Below are 20917 nucleotides of genomic sequence, written 5' to 3'. Positions count from 1 at the left end.
TTCAGTGGTTTGTAAATCGCGTTTGACAACCAGCTTTAGTGATGCATTACCGCCACCTACTGGACTGTGGACCAGAGATGGAGAAAATCTAAAATTGAACTCTACAAAATTAAACCATTCCCCCTATCGGAATACATCATTAAATAAAATATCACCGTAAGGTTTCCTTAACAATTCAATTAAACTTGGCTGTTCAATACCATTATTCCTTGATACTAATAACAAACTGTCCCTATCCCTCCCATATTCCTGGCACTGAAATAGAATATGTTACACTGTCTCCATCTCCTGGCATTGATCACACTTCCCAGTCGGATGTTTCCCTAAGTGCTGTTAACTTAAGCCTTGTGTGTCCCAGTTCCATCTTCCTCCCTTCTCTCTTGGACCTCCCCCACGTTTTCCTGGATCTTTTACAGGTGTCTTCCTCTACCCTCCCTGTTCCTCAACTCTTGCCAATAGTTTTTATTTTTTTTATTTTTTTTACCACTGTTCTTATTAATCTCTTGGCCTCTGCTTTACTTAATAGATATGACCTTATTGGTTGGCGACATGACGGCATAGCGCAAAGGGTGTGGTTAAATGAAAAAGGTATGCGTGCTGTCCTTTGAAATGCGGTACTGCTTATTACATTACATCAAATCTCCTATGATCAGTATCCTTTAAGCTGAGAGCAGATTTGTTTAGAAAGAACAGAGTGTTAGTAAGAATAGAGTACAAAATAATATAATTACTTTATTCCATATACACTGAATAAAAATATGAGTTACACTTCATATTAGGATATTTATTTATTGAAATAAATAAATTAGGCTTTAATCTATGGCTTGCACATGACTTGGAATACAGATGCATCTATTGGTCACAGATACCTTTTAAAACAAAGTAGGGAATTGTTCCAAAAACCAGTCAGTATCTGGTGTGACCACGTCATGCAGCGCAACACAGCGCAATCTCCTTCCCATAGAGTTGATCAGGCTGTTCATTGCGGTGTGTGGAATGTTATCCCACTCCTCTTCAACGGCTGTGCAAAGTTGCTGGATATTGGCGGGAAACTGGAACATGCTGACATACGCGTTGATCCAGAGCATCCCAAACATGCTCAATGGGCGACATGTCTGGTGAGTATGCAGGCCATGGAAGAACTGGGACATTTTCAGCTTCCAGGAAATGTGTACAGATCCTTGCGACATGGGGTCATTGAATTATACTGAAACATGCAGTGATGGTGGCGGGTGATTAGCATGATAATGGGCCTCAGGATCTTGTCGCGTTCAAATTGCCATAGATGAAATGCAATTGTGTTTGTTGTCTGTAGCTTATGCCTGCCCATAACATAACCCCACCGCCACCATGCGGGCACCCACACAACGCTGTCGGCCATCTGCTCGGTACAGTTGAAACAGGGATTCATCTTTGAAGAGTACAGTTCTCCAGCGTGCCAGTGTTCATCGAAGGTGAGCATTTGCCCACTGAAGTCGGTTACGACGCCAAACTGCAGTCGGGTAAAGACCCTGGTGAGGACGACAAGCACACAGATGAGCTTCCCTGAGACTGTTTCTGACAATTTGTGCAGCAATTCTTTGGTTGTGCAAACCCACAGTTTCATCAGCTGTCCGGATAACTGGTCTCAGACAATCCCGCAGGTGAAGAAGCCGGATGTGGAGGTCCTGGGCTGGCGTGGTTACACGTGGTCTGTGGTTGTGAGGCCGGTTGGATGTACTGCCAAATTCTCTAAAACGACATTGGAGATGGCTTATGGTAGACAAATGAACATAAAATTATCTGGCAACAGCTCTGGTGGACATTCCTACAGCCAGCATGCTAATTGTATGCTCCCTCAAAACTTGAGACTTCTGTGGCATTGTGTTGTGTGACAAAACTGCACATTTTAGAGTGGCTTTTATTGTCCCCAGCTGATGATGCTGTTTCATCGGCTTCTTGATATGCCACACCTGTCAGGTGGATGGGATTATCTTGGCAAAGGAGAAATGCTCACTAATACGGATGTAAACATTTGTGCACAACATTTTAGAGAAATATGTTTTTTTGTGCTTATGGACAATTTCCAGGATATTTTATTTCAGCATAAAACATGGAACCAACATTTTACATGTTGCGTTTATATTTTTGATCAGTGTACATCACCTCAGTAGGTTAAATATTCAACAGACCTTGTTCTAACCTTGGTACTGCCTCTCTAGTTAACAAAGGGTTAAGGAAGGGTATGTGGTTAATTACCTTCTTTCCCCAAGACATTTCACATGATAACTATGTCAGCTAAACAGTGTTTTCCAGATATTCCCTGCGTACATCTGAAGACACACTGCTATGATTTCTCCCCGTTGTGGACACTCATATCGGATAAGGTGATTCAGGAAGTAGAAAGTCTTCAGTTTACGCTCATGAGGAGGAAGGATTAACAACAGGTCAGAGGTAACGTGTCAAGGTAGACCTACCAATTAGTTATTCTTTTCACTGATATCAAGTTTGTTTATGAATTATTAGGGGATTGAAACTCGCAATTCTGTTACCAAATCGGAAACGGAATTACTGCGATTGATTTGGCAACAATGGGAAATGATAGTAGTCACAAACCGCAGTTGGGTCACCTGCTATTGTCCTTCCTTCCACTGGCACACTGTTATGTTCAGCTCATCTTTCTGTCATCTGGTGGTTAAAGCAAAACAATGTGGACAACCCCTCACACTCCCTCTCTCTCTGCCTCTCTCTCCAGTTAATGTCTCCTACCACCTACCCTCTTTCCATTTACTGTGGCAAGCATCCTCACTCACTGAGCACTGACCGACACCATACGTCCATGGTAGGGCTCAGTTTTTTTCCACAAGCACATGGAGTAGCCAGCTAAATAGAAAAGGTAGCCAACCAGGATCCCCCGGGTTAAGAACTTTTTGCCAAACAAGCTTTATTTTGGCGGCCTCTGGTACATTCTATTGGCATCCAAAATACACAGCAAAATTATTGAATACGTTACTGAGTTGTGTTGTGGTATTGTGTTATAAATGACTGAAAATGTATGAATTCAGTGTATTGTTAGTTGTTTTGGATATTGTCTAGGCCTGTATGATCCGGACTGTTTTCTAAGTAAGAGAACATTACACACTTTTTTTTTTTTTACATTTAACCTTTCTTCTCGAACATAAAGTATTTTACTGCAAGATATGAATTGCTTTGGTACTGCAGTTTAACTGACACCTGGCCCAGAAAGACACTTTTCATACACGGCCACAGAAAGGTCCAATTAGAAAATCCCTAATTCCGTCTTCGGTCAGCTGTTCATTCCACACCAAAAAATAAACTGTTATTTTATGGCATTTATTTTAAAATAAGGCTGTAACGTAACATGTGGGAAAAAATGTGGAAAAGGTTCAGGCCAAAGAGTTCAATCTTGGTTTCATCAGACCAGAGAATCTTGTTTCTCATGGTCTGAGAGTCCTTTAGGGGCCGTTTGGCAAACTCCAAGCAGGCTGTCATTTGCCGTTTACTGAGGAGTGGCTTCCGTCTGGCCACCCTACCATAAAGGCCTGATTGGTGGAATGCTGCAGAGATGGTTGTCCTTCTGGAAGGTTCTCCCATCTCCACAGAGAAACTCTGGAGCTCTGTCAGAGTGACCATCAGGTTCTTGGTCACCTCCCTGACCAAGGCACTTCTCCCCCGATTGCACAGTTCGGCTGGGTGCCAGCTCTAGGAAGAGTCTTGGTGGTTCCAAACTTATTCCATTTAAGAATGATGGAGGTCACTGTGTTCATGAGGACCCTCAATGAGGCAGACATTTTTTGGTATCCTTCCCAAGATCTGTGCCTCTGCAAAATCCTGTCTTGGAGCTCTTAGGACAATTCCTTCAACCTCATGGCTTGGTTTTTGCTCTGACATGCACTGTCAACTGTGGGACCTTATATAGACAGGTGTGTCTTTCTAAATCATGTCCAATAAATTGAATTTACTACAGGTGGACTCCAATCAAGTTGTAGAAACATCTCAAGGATGATCAATGGAAACAGGATTCACATGAGCTCAATTTCAAGTATCATAGCAAAAGGGCAGAATACTTATGTAAATAAGATATACATATGCAAAATCTAAAAACAAACTGTTTTTGCTTTGTCATTATGGGGTATTGTGTGTAGATTGATGAGGGGAAAAAATAACTGAATCCATTTTAGAATAAGGCTGTAATGTAACAAAATGTGAAAAGGATCTGAATGTACTGTAAAAGGCCACTTTAAAATGTGCAGTTTTGTCACACAACACAATGTCTGTAATAAAGCGCTTTTGTGGATAGAAACTCATTCTGATTGGCTGGGCCTGGTATTGGGTGGGCCTATGTCCTCCTAAGCCCACCCATGGCTGCACCCCTGCCCATTCATGTGAAATCCATAGATTAGGGCCTAATGAATTTACTTACAGTGGGGAGAACAAGTATTTGAAACACTGCCGATTTTGCAAGTTTTCCTACTTACAAAGCATGTAGAGGTCTGTCATTTTTATCATAGGTACACTTCAACTGTGAGAGACGGAATCTAAAACAAAAATCCAGAAAATCACATTGTATGATTTTTAAGTAATGAATTTGCATTTTATTGCATGACATAAGCATTTGATCACCTACCCACCAGTAAGAATTCCGACTCTCACAGACTTGTTAGTTTTTCTTTAAGAAGCCCTCCTGTTCTCCACTCATTACCTGTATCAACGTCAACAAAACAAAGAAGATGATCGTGGACTTCAGGAAACAGCAGAGGGAGAACCCCCCCCCCCTATCCACATCGACGGGACAGTAGAGGAGAAGCTGGATAGTTTTAAGTTCCTCAGCATACACATCACCGACAAACTGAAATGGTCCACCCACACAGCGTGGTGAAGAAGGCACGACAGCGCCTCTTCAACCTCAGGAGGCTGAAGAAATTTGGCTTGTCACCAAAAACACTCAAACTTTTACAGATGCACAATCGAGAGCATTCTGTCGGGCTGTATCACCGCCTGGTACGGCTCCACCCACAGCTGCAAGGCTCTCCAGAGGGTAGTGAGGTCTGCACAACGCATCACCGGGGGCAAACTACCTGCCCTCCAGGACACCTACAGCACCTGATGTCACAGGAAGGCCAAAAAGATCAACAACCACCTGAGCCACTGCCTGTTCACCCCGCTATCATCCAGAAGGCGAGGTCAGTACAGGTGCATCAAAGCTGGGACTTTTCAGAGACTGAAAAACAGCTTCTATCTCAAGGCCATCAGACTGTTAAACAGCCATCACTAACATTGAGTGGCTGCTGCCAATATACTGACTCAAATCTCTAGCCACTTTAATAATTAAAAATTGGATGTAATAAATGTATCACAAGTCACTTTAAACAATGCCACTTTATGTAATGTTTACTTACCCTATATTACTCATCTCACATGTATATACTGTACTCTATACCATCTACTGTATCTTGCCAACGCCTTTCAGCCATCGCTCATCCATATATTTATATGTTCATATTCTTATTAATTCCTTTATACTTGTGTGTATAAGATAATTGTTAGATTACTTGTTAGATATTACTGTACGGTCGGAACTAGAAGCACAAGCATTTCACTAACCTCGCATTAACATATGCTAACCATGTGTATGTGACCAATAAAATTTGATCTAAGATCTTTATATAATCTTATTCATTTTGATCTAAAAGGCAAAACTCATCTGAGATCAGCACTCCTGCAATGAGAGGCTTTGTGGATACAGGCCCTTACCTAATACCATTCAGACAGTAGTTTACAGAGGGCTTCACCTCAGTGAGACTGTGTGTGTTCCTGTGCTGCTCAGCTGGTTCCTCTGTAGGTTCAGGAGGAGGTGTTGTCTGGTTGTCCTCCATGACCATGGTCCCCTCAGTGTTCCCCAGACCCTCATCCTTCACCAGAAGCACTGGAAGACACAGGTGATAGACAAAACATTAAGAACACCTGCTCTTTCCATGACAGACTGACCAGGTGAATCCAGGTGAAAGCTACGATCCCTTATTGATGTCACTTGTTAAATCCACTTTAATCAGTGTAGATGAAGGGGAGGAGACATGTTAAAGAAGGATTTTCAAGCCTTGAGACATGGATTGTGTATGTGTGCCATTCAGAGTGTGAATGGGCAAGACAAAATACCTGCCTTTGAACGGGGTATGGTAGTTGGTGCCAGGCACACCGGTTTGTCTCAAGAACTGCAACGCTGCTGGGTTTTTCACACTCAATAGTTTCCTGTCTGTATCAAGAAGTGTATACAACCCAAAGGACATCCGGCCAACTTGACACAACTGAGGGAAGCATTGGAGTCGACATGGGCCAGCATTCCTGTGGAACACTTTCAACACCTTGTAGAGTCCATGCCCCGACAAATTGAGGCTGTTCTGAGGACAAAAGGAGGCTGCAACTCAATATTAGGAAGTTGTTTTAATGTTTGGTATACTCAGAATTACTCATTGCCCAATGACATGAGCCTACAAGACAAGCTAAAATACATCTATGCTCGCTTCGAGGCAAGTAACACTGTAACATGCATGAGAGCATCAGCATCAATCTCTATTGCACTCCACACTGCCCTTTCCCACCTGAACAAAAGGAAAATTATGTGAGAATGCTATTCATTGATTACAGCTCAGCATTCAACACCATAGTGCCCTCAAAGCTCACCACTAAGCTAAGGACCCTGGGACTAAACACCACTTTCTGCAACTGGATCCTGTACTTCCTGACGGGCCGCCCCCAGGTGGTAAGGGTAGAATATATCAGCCACGCTGATCCTCAACACGGGGGCCACTCAGGGGTGCATGCTCAGTCCCCTCCTGTACTCCCTGTTCACTCATGACTGCACGGCCAGGCACAACTCCAACACCATCATATTAAGTTTGCTGATGACACAACAGTGAGACAGCCTATAGGGAGGAGGTTAGAGACCTGGCCGTGTGGTGCCAGGACAACAACCTCTCCCTCAACGTGATCAAGACAAAGGAGATGATACACCAAACACACCAAGACAGTCGTGAAGAGGGCACGACAAGGCCTATTTCCCCTCAGGACACTGAAAAGATTTGGCATGGGTCCTCAGATCCTCAAGACGTTCTACAGCTGCACCATCGAGAGCATCCTGACTGGTTGCATCACTGCCTGGCATGGCAACTGCTCGGCCTCCGACAGCAAAGCACTAGTGCGTACAGCTGCTGATACTCTGTATATTATCTATGCATAATCCCTTTAACTCAACCTACATGTACATATTACCGACGAACCGGTGCCCACACACACTGCCTCTGTACCGGTGCCCCCTGTATATAGCCTCGCTATTGTTATTTTACTGCTGCTCTTTAATTATTTGCTACTTTTATTTCTTAATTATCAATTTTTTACAAAAAACGTGTTTTTCTCAACTGCATTGTTGGTTAAGGGCTTGTAAGTAAGCAATTCACTGTAAGGTCTACTACACCTGTTGTATTCGGCGCATGTGACAAATAAAAATTGATTTGTACACTCCTTTGGATACGTACACACAGATAATAAACACAGTTTCAACAGAGAGTGTTTACCCATCCCCACTATGTTTGAGTCCTATACTGTAGTTACAGAATGACTTCATTGTTGTTAAACCCATCATGGTGGATAAAAACAAGTCAGTTGTGGGTAAAAACAAGTCAGCTCTGATAAGTCAAAAGTCTTCATCAGACAAACCTGACTAACCTATGAGGTGTACAGTAGGTGTTAGTTATGTGGGTATGTGTAGGTATATTTAGTAAGTGTATAATGGTTATAAAGCTCTGTCAGGTGTATGCAGAATAGGTTGAGATCAGATGTGATGTATACAAAAGAGAGTCTCAATGAAAGTCTAAGAATGAAATGTCCCAGTTTGTTTATTTATGTTAAATACACCATATGAAAACCACACGTCTTAACTAAATCTGCATAAACTTCATGAACTTTATTAATTTTCTCATTAAAATGTGTCTTGGGAAAAACATTTAATAGTTGAATGGAGGAAATGAATTAGGCATTTGTGAACATCATATAGCCTACACAGTACAAACACAATTTGAAACAGACTCGTTAGGCCTTATATATCACACAATGTCTGGATGCAATATTCTACCCAGGAATATTCAACACTAAAATCTGTTACTCTTGTTATTCCAAATGCATCTGTGGCTATTTTCTGCAGACAATGAAAATGTATCTTTTGTCTTTGATCTAAAGGTCTAATGAGTGAAAAGGCTACATTCTATGTTATGGTGTTTCTGCTGGTGTATCCTGAGGTAGCTCTTCTCTGAAAACCTCTTCCCGCAGTGCGTACAGGCAAACAGCATTTCTACCGTGTGGACCTTCAGGTGCATCTTCAGCTTGTGCTGGTGGGAGAACCTCTTCTCACACTGGGTACAGCTGTATGGTTTCTCCCCTGTGTGGACCCTCTGGTGCCTTTTCAGGTCACCAGCCTGGGCGAAGCGCATGTAACACTGGGTACAGCTGAAGGGTTTCACCCCTGTGTGGACCCTCTGGTGCCTCTTCAGGCTGGACGAGTGGGAGAAACTGACCTGGCATAGGTGGCAGCTGAATGGTTTCTCCCCTGTGTGAATCCTCTGGTGAATCTCCACCTGTTTGGGGAAACTGAAGGCTTTCCCACAGAACGAACATGGGAAGCGCTTCTCTTTGGCACTACTGCCTTTACTGATAGCGTCTCTACTACTGTCATTTGTCAATGGGCTTGTGTAGCTATTTAGTGATGAGGCATTGTCTGAGGTCTGGTTTAACAGGAGAGTGTGAGGAGGATGAAGGCCAGGTAGTGTCTGTGTTGTTGCAGGGTCCATGTTCCAGTTGATAGATCCTATAGAAGGCAGGCTGAAGGCAGCACCTGTTAGGGGGTTAAGCTGAGGCACCATCAGTCTCTCTGAATCACAACTATAGGAGCAGGACGGAGCATCGCTAGTAGAGTCTGTGTCTGTTCTCTCCTGCTGCATACTGACACCGCCCCGTCCCAGCAGACCAAATCTACGCCTGGTTTCAGCCAGTCTGTTGTCATGGAGACTAAGTTCAGATGTTGCTTTGTGTTTGACTGTCTGTTTCTGGTTGTGGTTAACAGTGTTGTTCCCCAGCCCAGAGTTGAGGACGCTGTCCCATCCACTGACCTCCACTATGTCGCCTCTGGTCTTGGCCTGCTCAGTGATGTTGTCACCTGAGCCCTTGGTTGCACCTGTCTGGGTATCCAAGATGGCCACCCAGTCTCCTCTGTTAGCCTCCAGCCAACCACCTGCAAGAAGAGGTTACAAAAAAGACTTCACATGTCAGAAAAAACTACACATTACATTTTTGTTTGAGTTAATTACCTTGTGAAGTAAATATATTATATTTAGGTTTTTTTGCATTTAAAGAAAATAAAAGCCAGGTGCATCACTATTCCTATTGAAGATCTATTACTGTATGTAGGCTATATGTATTTCTCCCTTACCTTGCTCCCCCATCTTTAGTCCACTCAGCAGATCAGTGCTCACTGGTCCGTCTTCTATCATCTCCTCTTTGACCAGCAGCAGATCAGGCTTCCCATCCTCCATGTCTACTGACTGTAAGAGATACAGAGTGAGAGGATGTTGGATCAAGAAATCTGATAGGAGCACCCTGCTATGGAGCATCTTCTGATTGGACAATGAGGGATTGCTATGAGTACTATGCAAACAAGTTAGTTGATTTGATTACTTGACCATCTTTAATGGTTTGATAATTCAAAGACTCACCTCAGTGAGACTGTGTGTGGTCCTGTGCTGCTCAGCTGGTTCCTCTGTGGGTTCAGGAGGAGGTGTAGTCTGGTTGTCCTCCATGACCATGGTTCCCTCAGGGTTCCCCAGACCCTCCTCACACCCCTCCTCCTTCACCAGCAGCACCTCTGGACCCTCCTCCTGGAAGAGACAGGTGAAACAGATTACACAGACATACACTCCCTCAGGTATGTACACACAGATAATAAACACTGTCAACATGGAGTGTTTACCCATCCCCACTATGTTTGAGTCCTATGCTGTAGTTACAGAATGACTTCATTCTTGTCCAACCTATCATATAGCCTAGAGTCCCTGATTGACTCTGTCATCCCCCTTCCCTTTTGTGCCTTCCAAGTTCCCGTGTCCGCCCAACCTAAACCATACCCTCTACCCCTTACTTCTCTTTTTTCCGTCCTGTTTCGTCTGGTCCTTTGATTTTAAATTGCATTATTATCACGGTAGACAAATATTTTGTTGGTAAAAAATAAGTCATCATCAGACAAACCTGACTAAACTATGAGGTGAACAGTAGGTGTTAGTGTGCGGGTATGTGTAGGTATATTTAGTAAGTGTATAATGGTTCTAAAGCACTGTCAGAATATGCAGAATAGGGTGAGATCAGATAAAGAGTCCCAATGAAGGTATTAGAATGAAAAGTCCCGTTTTGTGTTTATTAAACATAAACAAGTTTTAAATACACCATATGAAAACCACACATACACAACAACAAAAGAATCAGCATGAACTTGATAAACTACATTAAAATCATTAAAAATGTCTTGGGGAAAAATTAAGTAAGTCAATGGAAATAATGAATGGAAGTAGTGAACATCATATATCCTACACAGTACAACCACAATATGTAACAGACTGAGTGTGCAAAACATTAAGAACTATTTCAATGACAGACTGACCAAATTAATCCAGGTGAAGGCTATGATCCTTTAATTTTGTCACTTGATAAATCCACTTTATCCAGTGTTGATGAAGGAGAGGAGGCAGGTTAAAGAAGTATTGAGACATGGATTGTGTATGTCTGCCATTCAGAGGGTGAATGGGCAAGAAAATAGATTTAAGTGCCTTTGAACTGGGTATGGTAGTAGGTGCTTAACAGTTTCCCGTGTACATCAGGAATGGTCCACAGCACAACTGTGGGAAGGTGTTCGTACAGTTTGGTATACTCAGTGTATATCACAATGTCTGGAGGCAATATTCTACTCAGGAATATTCAACAATGAAATATGTTACTCTCCTTATTCCAAATGCATCCGTGGATCTTTTCTGTTGACAATGAAAATTATGTTTTTTTCTTTAACTCTTTACACTCCTGCCCTGGTTGAAATTGGCAGATTTTGACACTGATAAGCACTTAAATTGGAACAAAGTGGCTGTACAGTAACATGCTATACATGACGTCAGAGCTCAGGGTCTCAGAGCTGGATGGGTTTTGACTGACAGACGTTCTGAACTTGAGCACCACATGACAAGCAGATGCCTCTGACCCTCCTGCTAATTGAGCAACTGTTGCTAATGTTTTTATTGTTTGAGTGAGGGGAATGTAAATTGAGGGAAATGCTGAAAATTAAGAGGGCTGTGTGGTCATGAAATGTTGGCAGCCAGTTATTGTTGGCAGCCAGTTATTGTCATGCAAAAGTCTGTAGGTCTCATCGTAACTGACCGTTAATGCACATAAACGTGTTTAGCATCTCCAGGCCTCCGACTTCGGAACATCTACATAAAACATTTTTTAAAAGTATAATAAATCAATTGAATATACAACCTCACAATAAATCAATTTATTTTAACCAGGTCTAAATAAACATTATGATATGAATAACATTTATTTCAGAAGAACAGAGTATGAGTTGGCCAATGCTATCTGGCTATGCTCCATGACATTCATTTAGCTGACAATATATGCTTAAGTCCCATGACATTATTTTATTTCATAGTAAGAATAATATAATTGAACTCAGCTGAATAAAAATAGAGAGGATATTTCTCCCATTACTGAGCAACCGCGCAGATGAAGTGGCTATGTTGAGCGTAAAAGTTAGCATTTGAAACAGGTCCTATATGCTAGTTTGAGTTATTTGGCAACATATACCTTAGAAAGCAAAACATATATGGGCTGCATAGTGTGACTATAGGATATCGATAATTTGAGAAAGTGGAGGGGGGTTAGGCGCATAAACTATGGGTATGGGTGTTTTGATTTAATCATCACCGTAGGATGTGCTGTCCATTCCGTTGTGTTAGGATTTAAAACAACATCCACAACAACCATGTTTCACACTGCTTCAACCTGCTGTTGAACTTCTTTCTTCAAATTTGATTATCACAGTGTGGTGAGCTTTAAACGTACTACAGGCGCTCTGTTTTGATGATCAGTGTTTGCCGTGATTTTCCATTGCATTTGCATTGCTGTCAGATTGGTTGAGGGACAATAGAGCCCCGAGTACCAGGTCATTCGGACCTGATGGTCATTAGCAAGTTGGGTACTACCAAAGCATGTCCAGTGCATAAAAGGAGATAACCATGGCAAGTGGCATTTTACTGCGGTCATGACTGCTTGTGTGGCGGTAATATGGTCACTGCAACAGCCCTAGATACAAGATGATAGGGGTTGTACCCCGAGTTGTCTTGAACAGAATGAGCCCGTTTGTGGTATTGTGATTTTTTTTGGACCACGCATTTGAATTGACTTATGACTCCATTCTATGCGTAGCAAAAGTATGATCTGTTTCTCTGAATTGCCTTGTGAAACCTAACACTAAGATCTTATTTTATAATTTAGCTTTTATAATTGATGTTGGCAATAGAGCAAGGTTTCAAATTATGAACACCTGGCCCAGATTGTGATTTATAATGGACCGTTTTTGGATTTCCTAAACAACAGTAATTGTGTAAAGGCGGGGATGCAGGGCTGTGTTCCAAACAAAACCACTACAGGTCCTGGTCAGTCCCTGGATGGGAGACCAGATGCTGCTGGAAGTGGTGTTGGAGGGCCAGTAGGAGGCGCTCTTTACTCTGGTCTACAAAATATCCCAATGCCCCAGGGCAGTGATTGGGGACACTGCCCTGTGAAGGGTGCGGTCTTTCGGATGGGATGTTAAAAGGGTGTCCTGATTCTCTGAGGTCATTAAGGATCACATGGCACTTATCGTAAGAGCAGGGGTGTTAACCCCGGTGTCCTGGCTAAATTCCCAATCTGGCCTTCAAACCATCACGGTCACCTAATAAACCCCAGTTTACAATTGGCTCATTCTCCCCTGTAACTAATCCCCGGGTGTTCTCAGTCAACTTACCTGGTGAAATACCAGAAATAAAATAAAAACAAAAAAAACAAGTGTGATTGATCTAGTTCCTCAACGGCACAGCTAGGAAAGCAAAAAAAAAAATCACCTTAAAGTTGAAGACACTTCCTTAACACTTCCTTACGTCATAAAAGTGCATTGAAATTACTTCATAACTGTGTACACTTTGGAGAGGTGTGTTGCTGCTTGGAAACACCAGTTAGTCCTCTCACTCAAACCCTGGTCATTTTTTTGTCTTATGTTGCACCAACCCCACATTTTCCTGGAATATTCTTGTTTTATTACTGAAAGTATCCAAAGTATGTTCTGATTTTATTTTTAACAAATGCGGCAAAGTACAGTAAATGTAAAATGTGCATAAAATCAACCATGTAATGTTTGGATTCAGTTTTGTATCAGGAGAACTGTTGTGTCCCCACCCTTAGTCTAATAATTTTCCCATAATCTCCAAACTGTTCCCTTTTGATTGCTACCATGGTTATGCAATGCCTAGTTCTTCTGTAAGAAACATTCGATTTAGCCCTATCCATATAGGCCAATTCTCACAAGTGTAAGGGGTTAAAGTAGGGTTTGATCTAAATGTCAGATGCTATCAAGTGGAATGGTTACCATCTATGTTATAGAGTGGAATGGTTTTTCTGCTGGTGTATCCTGAGGTAGCTCTTCTCCGAGTACCTCTTCTCGCAGTGCACACAGGCAAACGGCCTCTCTCCCGTGTGGACCTTCAGGTGCATCTTCAGATGGTGCTGGCGTGAGAACCTCTTCTCACACTGGGGGCAGCTGAAGGGTTTCTCCCCTGTGTGGACTCTATGATGCCTCTTCAGGTCACCACCCTGGGCGAAGCATATGTGACACTGGGTACAGCTGAAGGGTTTCTCCCGTGTGGACCCTCTGGTGGATCTCCACTTTCTGGGGGCAGCTGAAGCCTTTGTTACAGAACATGCAGAGGAACCGTTTCTCTTTACTATTGCCTGATGTGGCTCCCCCTCCCTGAGCCTGGGCTCCAGCCCCGTCGTTTGAGTTCAATACCTGATCGATAAGGCAGCGTCCGTGTGAATTGGAAGGCCCCATCGAAGTGGACACTGGCTGGTAATCTCCAAGTGTGTGTAAAGGGGAGTGGTTTGTGACATTTGGATTAGTCACGAAGCTTTCCCTGTAATCTAAGAAATCACTGCCCTGTGAGAGTCCGTATCCTAGGTGACTATCTGCATTCCATGTGGGAGGAGTGTCACCCTCCACTTTCACAGTCACTTCATCTACGATGAGACCCTCCCCTTTCTTATCGAGGCTCCCTTCAGAGTATAAACTACTACTGTACCGGTTCCAGTCCCCTCTAGACAGATCAGTCTGTGTCTCTAAACACAAGGATATGTTTCCAGGGTTCATCTCTGTAGTAGAAGAACAAGACAAATCATTGCCAGTCTCTAATGCATCTTGATGGGAAGGAACCATCCTCGGGCTCGGGTTACTGTAAAGTAAATACTCTGAGCCCTGAGCAGGAAGACAGCCCAGTCTCTCTGGGTCTGATCTGTGGTCAGAGCCTGTGTGTAAAAGCCTTTGCGTTACAGTTAAAGTCTCTGTGTCTGTCTCTGACTTGTGTCTGTCTCTGACCTCCGTGATGCTGCGTTGGGTCCTGGGCTGCACTGTGGCGCGGTCCTCCCTGGCTACAGGGGGCACTCCAGCCGTTCCAGTCTGGAGGTCTCTGCTGTGCCATGGGTCCTCCTCTCCTTCAGGCCTCTCCTGCTTAACCCCAGGACCTGCAGCATCTGCTGACTGACACAAGAAGAGAAGAGGTTATTACGGGTGCATATTAGTTGAATTAGATCATGTCTCACAAGCTCCCCTATGGCAGATAAATGAGGATATACATGTAAGCAAATGTATAGCTGAGGGAAGCCTTTCTGAAATAAACTGGCCACATTTGATGTACTGTAATTTTGATGTAATAAATACTATTACACTAACCTCTATCACGATAACATGCTGGGTTGAGGTTCCACTCCCCTCATCAACAGTGATTGGTTGGTCATCTCTCCATGCATTGTGTTCCGCTGGCTTCACAAAGCTCCTGTGGCCTCCAGTGAGATGTCCTTCACCTGAGAGAGTGATTGGGGGAAAAGAAGTGGTTAGGTTAGCTACTGTCTGAACAGTATATTGTACCCTATTGACACTGTAGAATTGGCAAGGATGTAAGGTAATACTTCAGATTACTTCTTGATATACAGTACTATTTATAAACTCAGCAAAAAAAGAAAACGTTCATTTTTCAGGACCCTGTCTTTCAAAGATAATTCGTAAAAATCCAAATAACTTCACAGATCTTCATTGTAAAGGGTTTAAACACTGTTTCCCATGCTTGTTCAATGAACCATAAACAATTAATGAACATGCACCTGTGGAACAGTCGTTAAGACACTAACAGCTTACAGACGGTAGGCAATTAAGGTTACAGTTATGAAAACTTAGGACACTAAAGAGGCCTTTCTACTGACTCTGAAAAACACCAAAAGTAAGATGCCCAGGGTCCCTGCTCATCTGCGTGAACGTACCTTAGGCATGCTGCAAGGAGGCATGAGGACTGCAGATGTGACCAGGGAAATAAATCGCAATGTACGTACTGTGAGATGCCTAAGACAGCGCTACAGGGAGACAGGACAGACAGCTGATCGTCCTCGCAGTGGCAGACCATGTGTAACAACACGTGCACAGGATTGGTAGATCCGAACATCACACCTGCGGGACAGGTACAGGATGGCAACAACAACTGCCCGAGTTACATCAAGAACGTAGGCCTGTTGTATGTAAGGCAGGTCCTCACAAGACATCACCGGCAACAACGTTGCCTATGGGCACAAACCCACCGTCGCTGGACCAGACGGGACTGGCAAAAAGTGCTCTTCACTGACGAGTTGCGGATTTGTCTCACCAGGGGTAATGGTTGGATTTGCGTTTATCGTCGAAGGAATGAGAGTTACACACTTGCAGGTGCCTTGGTGGAAGAGTGGGGTAATATCTCACAGCAAGAACGGGCAAATCTGGTGCAGTCCATGAGGAGATGCACTTGCAGTACATAATGCAGCTGGTGGCCACACCAGATACTGACTGTTACTTTTGATTTTGACCCCCCCCCCCCTTTGTTCAGGGACACATTATTCCATTTCCGTTCGTAACATGTCTGTGGAACTTGTTCAGTTTATGTCTCAGTTGTTGAATCTTGTTATGTTCATACAAATATTTACACATGTTCAGTTTGCTGAAAATAAATGCAGTTGACAGTGAGAGGACATTTATTTTTCTGCTGAGTTTAGATCGATATGTTCCATGCATCACATTGTTTTAATTGAATAAATAATAAGAAATGCAGTAAGTCATGAATCTGGTTAGAATATGACATTGTGTCTTTGTGCAAGACAGATAAGTAATCAGGAGAATTACTACATACTATCCAAAAACTGACCAAGACCCAATTCTGGCTAAAGGGCATTTTCACTGCTGCTCCATTTCAAGACATAGTAGAGGTGGATACTCTCCTTGAGAAATATCTCAGCTTCAGTGTTTGTAGCCAGCACTTTCAGCCCCAGGATTTCGAACAGACCTGAAGTCTCAAATGATGGGGCTGCCAGGTGTCACGCCTAACCCCCCTCTCCTCCTCACCAATCCAAGCACCACCATTATGCACACCTGGACTTCATCACCTTGATTACTCTACATTTATTTTGCCCTCTGTAGCCTAACATGCTGACCAGACCCGTCGCAAATTTTTTTTTTTTTGAAATACATGTTATTTAATTATTGCACCCACACTGCTCGCACGCCAACAAGCATCTGCTTTGCCAAGGGCTAAAATAGAACTCCTTTATATTTCTGACCGCAGATCACACTGCAAGTCCTGCCTCTCCCATCTCCTCGTTGGTTATACCCACGTGGGTGATTGAAAGACGAACTGTTTTACCGGTTGTCGTGGTAATACTATGAAAGTGTAGATGCCAATCGCCATATAAGTACAAAGATGAAAGCCTGGAAGGAGGAGAGATGATTAGAAACATTCGGTTGGACGTTTTATGTGTGGATTAATTATCGGAGTAAAGGACCTTGTGCATTTCAGGTAAAATAACTCATGTTTATATCCCAGGACAAATTAGCTAGTAGCAGCAAGCTAGCTAAATAGGACACTTAGCTAGCAAGTGCAAGCTAACTAGCTAAATTGCCATACATGTTTAATGCTTTTCGACCTGTCCCCAAATTAATGTAATTGGTTCAGAGTTTGTTTTGATATTTTAACCTGCGTGTCGTGATCGCGTTTGGTGTAGGGGGACAAAATACATTTATGCACGATAGCGCACGCGCGCAGCCGGGTTTGGTTCTGTCGTGGTTTTGTTCACGTTCAGTACGCTTCTCCTGTTTTGTTCATGTTTATTGAACTCACCTTTCTGTCTCCAAGCTCATTTGTAACAACGGGTCATAACGTTAAAGTGACGCAATTCCATCGATTTCTCACTTCAGAGGAAGGCATCCGATCAGTGCAGCAGAAAAGAAGTCGAGCTGAGATGGCTAAATTAACCCTACTTTCATGTACATATCACCTGAATAATTTAATGTTACCAACTGCTTTCATATGTATACACTAGTCTATTCTACTGTATTTTAGTCAATGCCACTCCAACATTGCTCGTCTTAACATTTCTTATTGTCATTATTTTAGGTGTGTGTGTATATACTACTGCACTGTTGGAGCTAGGAACACAAGCCTTTCACTACAACCGCAATAACACCTGCTAAATATGTGTAGATGACCAATAAAACATTTGATTTGAACTCTTTCGCGGAGAAGTCTACATCTGTTCGGCGCGTGTGACAAAATATTTTACTTCGGTCACTAGCAAGCGAACTACATGTGTTATGTAAAATCAATATAGTTTGACATTCCAAAGCAACTCAATGTAATTAGTAAACAGATTGATTCTATGTTTAGAGGGGTAATGTGCATTAAGTGACTACGTAACAAGTGTACCACCCCCATCTCTAAACATAACATACTTTCTTATATGGTTACACACAGGGCTGTGGCAGTAATTACATTTTCTCAGCTGTTATTGTCATGCATAAGCCTGCCGGTCTCACGTGAGGGGAGGGGGGAAATCATGATGCACTTAGATCATTCGTAGAACAGCTTGAGGCAGTCGGTAAATAACTGTTTAAGTTCAACTTCACTAACAATGGTTTTGGGATACAACTCTGAGATATGATGCGCCAACAAAGGTTCAAACAATTAACTTACGCTTTTGGGAAACCGAGCCCAGGGGTATTCAACTCGTACCCTAGGAGGTCTGGGGCCTACTAGTTAATGTTCGACCTGATAATTAATTCCACCCATCTGGGCGGGGTTTCCCAAAACCATCATTGCACTGAGGTCATCTTAATTCCATTAACTAAACGGAGAAAATATTTTAGTGCTACAATACTTGTTAAACCCAGCCCAGGTGTTGAAATCAGTCCCTGAGTAGAGGGGAACAATAAACGCAGTGGAACTGGCTTGTACAACTCCAGTAAACCCAGTCGCTGCGCAACACTCTTGAATGTAATCTCCGGCAAAAACTATTGAGAAGAGCGGGATCCCAGCTTTCCAGTGCTGCTTGAATTTTCAATGAGTGTCTGACATTACAATATAAAAAGTAACCACGGGAAGCATTTTCCAAACAGCGTAAATATCAGATTGTGTGGCTGACTATAATAGGCTAAGGTACTTGCGCTGACTGCAAATTAAACATGTAATCAGCCATGATTGAAATTCTGCGTGTACAACTTGCTTTCCTGTAATATTGGCTAGGAACAGTAACTTTCTCATGGTACTGGCAAATTTACTTGAATGTCAAGCCCTGTAACGCCTCTATTGAACAAGGACAATCATATCTACTCCTGATCGTGCAATTAGCTAAACACAATTGGGCCACAATAATTGCTACCAAACATGACTCCATTCCTTTTTAGATCCGACAGCAGGCTCAGTCAACCGATAGCGTCATCAGTGTAACTCTCCGGCACTAAAATGTAAAAACACCGCTATAGTGCATAATTATGTCAAACGCATCACTCAGAATTATGTAGGTAGTGGTTAAACACCACAAATAGTGTCTGGTGGTGAAGTGTCCCTTTAACCATAAGTGGTTAATGCATTGAAAGTCATACGCCCAGAGGGGAACCGGGCAACAGGCCTCCTGCAAAATGTACCTCTTGCCATTCCTCTGTATCGGTCGACGATCTTGACACTACTGGGACGACTGGTGAGGACGCGCTCTTGTATTGTCTCTGCGCGCTCCCGTGCCACCTTCAGTTCCAGTAGCTGTAGTTTCCTCCGTAATACCCTGTTTTCTTTCTGGCTTTGAGTTATTTCCAAACGAAACACTGCATAGTCGTCGTCTACGAGTTTACAGACTTCTGTCACTGCTGCATTCGCTAACACCTCCATGATGGAGGCTATTTGCGTGTGAAAAACCATACAGTCAGCCATTGTTAGCTAACGTTAGCAGCTAGCGAGCGTTACCTAGATAACATCAACCAAGTCCGGTCACCAACGCGAATTAAAGACTACCTGGGACAAGTATGTGATGCTGTGCAGTTAAATGAGTCATGTTTTTTTCCATGGCGTAAATGTTTGAATAACAATAAAACGCTAACTTGGAAATGATTATTGGGCAGTTCACTTCCGTTTACTACTACTTCTTCATGTATATTGGCAGATCACCATCAACTGAAAGGTACATACACTGCCACCTACTGTACTGGAGTGTGAGGACGGTCACGGCCTCCAAAGAGCAGGTTTTCCCAAACCCCTTCCTGGGGTCCCCCCTGGGTGCACATTTTTATTTATTTATTTTTGCCATAGAACATCACAGCTGATTCAAATAGTCAAAACATGATGAGTTGGTTATTTGAATCAGCTCTGTTAGGGGCAGGATTTAGTTTGGGGAAACCCTGCCATAGAGCAGTAGAGGTACATGTTTTTTGACATGTGCATCACTGGGGAAGCCTAGCCCTGCCCCTCTCCAAAAAAAGCCATATTTCAACCGGTGTTGTGATAATCGCGTTGTTTGCTCTATAACCTGTTAATACACATGCCTTGCAGATGTGATATATATTATAAGCCTAAAGGCAGAGACAATAAGACAGTGGCAGAATAAATTTAACCATACCTTTTTGTTTTATCACAAAACCCGATAGCAACCTCTGTCCACTGCAGTCCACAATGCATATTGCATGTACAGTAAGAGTTACATGACCTACAGCATGGTTAAGCCCGTTAATGTTAACATTTTCAGACCACTAAACTACTATTGCTTTAGAACAACAGAGTTCTCACAAAGAAAACAGAAGCTGCCTTCACTATTCCAGCAACATTTCATCATCACATCCCCTATGCTTAGTCTAATACAGTGACAACTAAAATATAACAAAAACAATTTAGTCCAATCAATGTAAGCTAAATATGATGTGTCTCTCAATGCTTCTGACTTCTGTGTGTGCGTCCATGCAAGTAGAAAAACGTGTTGACTCACCCTACTTGTAGAGAAATGCCAAAGCCATCCTCTTTCATGTTGACGAAATGCTCTATCACTCTGTCCTACAGTACACGCTTTTATGTTTTGTTGTCCGAGACTACCTGGCTAAAATGCTTGCTCGCTAGTCAAACTTCCATTCATGGGCAACATTAGCTAGTTAACATTAGCCTTCTAGGCCTACATCTAGCTACATATGGAACTTCCATCCAATCAGGCAAGGGGCAAACAACAAGTGACCAGAATCACCGTTATAATCAAT

The 20917-nt window shown here is 42.8% G+C and overlaps 1 protein-coding gene across 1 annotated transcript; it reads right to left on the bottom strand.

Moving 5' to 3' along the window:
- Positions 1-7874: 7874 nt before the first annotated feature.
- On the bottom strand, positions 7875-19813 carry LOC135506847 (neurotrophin receptor-interacting factor homolog). Its single transcript, XM_064926247.1, has 6 exons — positions 19331-19813; positions 15068-15198; positions 14714-14875; positions 9762-9923; positions 9479-9590; positions 7875-9280 (listed from the first exon to the last, which is right to left on the bottom strand). The coding sequence occupies exons 1-6, from the start codon at positions 19608-19610 to the stop codon at positions 8235-8237; spliced, it is 1893 nt and encodes a 630-aa protein (XP_064782319.1). The 5' UTR covers positions 19611-19813; the 3' UTR covers positions 7875-8234.
- Between the last annotated feature and the right edge of the window lie 1104 nt (positions 19814-20917).

Source organism: Oncorhynchus masou, chromosome 20 (genome assembly GCF_036934945.1).
Source record: "Oncorhynchus masou masou isolate Uvic2021 chromosome 20, UVic_Omas_1.1, whole genome shotgun sequence".
Classification (NCBI taxonomy): Eukaryota; Metazoa; Chordata; class Actinopteri; order Salmoniformes; family Salmonidae; genus Oncorhynchus; species Oncorhynchus masou.
The sequence above is the reverse complement of the archived record's forward strand: the minus strand, read 5'-3'. Positions and strand labels throughout refer to the sequence as shown.

Bases quoted from the DNA above. Each gene is read 5' to 3' on its own strand.
- LOC135506847 (XM_064926247.1), bottom strand. From the start codon at position 19,610: ATGGCTGACTGTATGGTTTTTCACACGCAAATAGCCTCCATCATGGAG. The intron at 9,924-14,713 runs GTCAGAGACAGA...TGTCTCTTCCAG, and splicing joins CCCAACGCAGCATCACGGAG to GAGGAGGGTCCAGAGGTGCT. The intron at 9,591-9,761 runs GTGAGTCTTTGA...TATCTCTTACAG, and splicing joins CCACACACAGTCTCACTGAG to TCAGTAGACATGGAGGATGG.